Consider the following 1,372-nt stretch of genomic DNA (forward strand, 5'->3'; position numbering starts at 1 on the left):
GTTGTGTGCAGCCCTGTGACCCATGGCATGACATCACAGTGGGACACCCACATCCCAGGGACAGGTCCCCCTCCACACTCTTTGGAGAGGTCTGGGTGATACCAGGACTGCTCTCACCAGCGCTCTGCTGTGCAGGAGCTGCCCTGCTGCCAGGAGGCAAAGGGAAGCTGTGGGAGAGCGTTGGAGATACCACTTGGAGAAGTGTTGAGGAGGGAGGAGAGGAGCAGAGAGATTTTGTAGCAGAGCAAGCAACTTTTCTGCACTGCTGTGCAGGAACTGCCCTGCTGCCAGGAGACTTTAGAAGAACATTGTAGACACCACTTGGGAAGAAGTGCAGAGGAGAAGGAGGAGAGGAGCAGAGGGGTTTTGTAGCAGGACAAGCACCTCTTCCTCAGCTGCTGCACTGCAGGGGGGCAAAGATGATGAAGTACATGCGCTATAAGCCTGTGGGGCCGGGGGACCTCCCAACTCTCAAGGAGCTCAGCAACAGTGGTAAGACCATAGGTGACCCTTGCAGCAGCACTGTCAGGGCCAAGATTACATGGAGATGAGCTGTGGAAAGCCCCCCTGAGGCTGGGTCCACAGAAGGGGCTCTTTTGGACAACACAGACTGCAGTAAGGAGAGCCCTGCCTTGTGGTGCCTTGAGGCTCTGGGGTGGCTTTGGTAGCCCAGGCCTCTAGGAACTGGCAGTGTCTAGGAGTGGAAATCCTCTTCCCAGAACTACTACCTACCTTTCCTCCCCAGGCCTATCATGGACACAGGGTGGGTTGCTTTGAGCCTGGAGTCAAACATGCAGTTGGGCAGCCCCAGTGATGAGAGTGCTTACTCAGGGCAAGGGGTGCTTGAGGGCACCCCACTGTCAACTGTGTGGGTAGGGGTACAGGGGATGGTGGCTGTCACTGAATCAGAGCATGGCAGAGCTTTTCCTTTACTTTCCAGAAATCTGGAAAATCTGGTCTGGAGCATCTCGCTACATCCACAGACAGCTCTTGCAGAAGAAGGTGAGTCCTGTACATGCCTCACCCTTTCCCTCTGGGCCTCCAGAGCAGGGGCCAAAGTGCCATTCCCAGGACTATACCAGTCATATGGTAGCCACCCCGCCTCTGGGCAGCCCTGCCAATGCTCCCTCCTCTTGCTTGTTTCCAGGCAGTGGAGATTGGAGTTGGGACATTTGCAATTGTCCCAGTGCATGCCAGTGTGGAAGAGGGCAAGGTTTTGACTGTTGAGAGACCTGTGTTCGTTGTAAGCAAGCCCTTGAGGGCGTTCTACAACCTTGAGTGTGAGGAAAACAAAATTCCTGGTAAGAAGATGGAATACTTTCCCCACACAGGCCTTGCATTTGGCTTGTTGGCAACAGCTCTGACACGGCCA

The 1,372-nt window shown here is 55.0% G+C and overlaps 1 protein-coding gene across 1 annotated transcript; it reads left to right on the forward strand.

Moving 5' to 3' along the window:
• Positions 1-78: 78 nt before the first annotated feature.
• Positions 79-1,301, forward strand: LOC113942564 (coiled-coil domain-containing protein 81-like; the record flags this gene model as incomplete). Its single annotated transcript, XM_027633670.1, has 3 exons — positions 79-492; positions 941-1,002; positions 1,148-1,301. Coding segments are annotated over exons 1-3 (289 nt in total), but the record flags the coding sequence as incomplete, so codon positions are not given.
• Between the last annotated feature and the right edge of the window lie 71 nt (positions 1,302-1,372).

Source organism: Corapipo altera, unplaced genomic scaffold (genome assembly GCF_003945725.1).
Source record: "Corapipo altera isolate COAL_440 unplaced genomic scaffold, ASM394572v1 70762, whole genome shotgun sequence".
Classification (NCBI taxonomy): Eukaryota; Metazoa; Chordata; class Aves; order Passeriformes; family Pipridae; genus Corapipo; species Corapipo altera.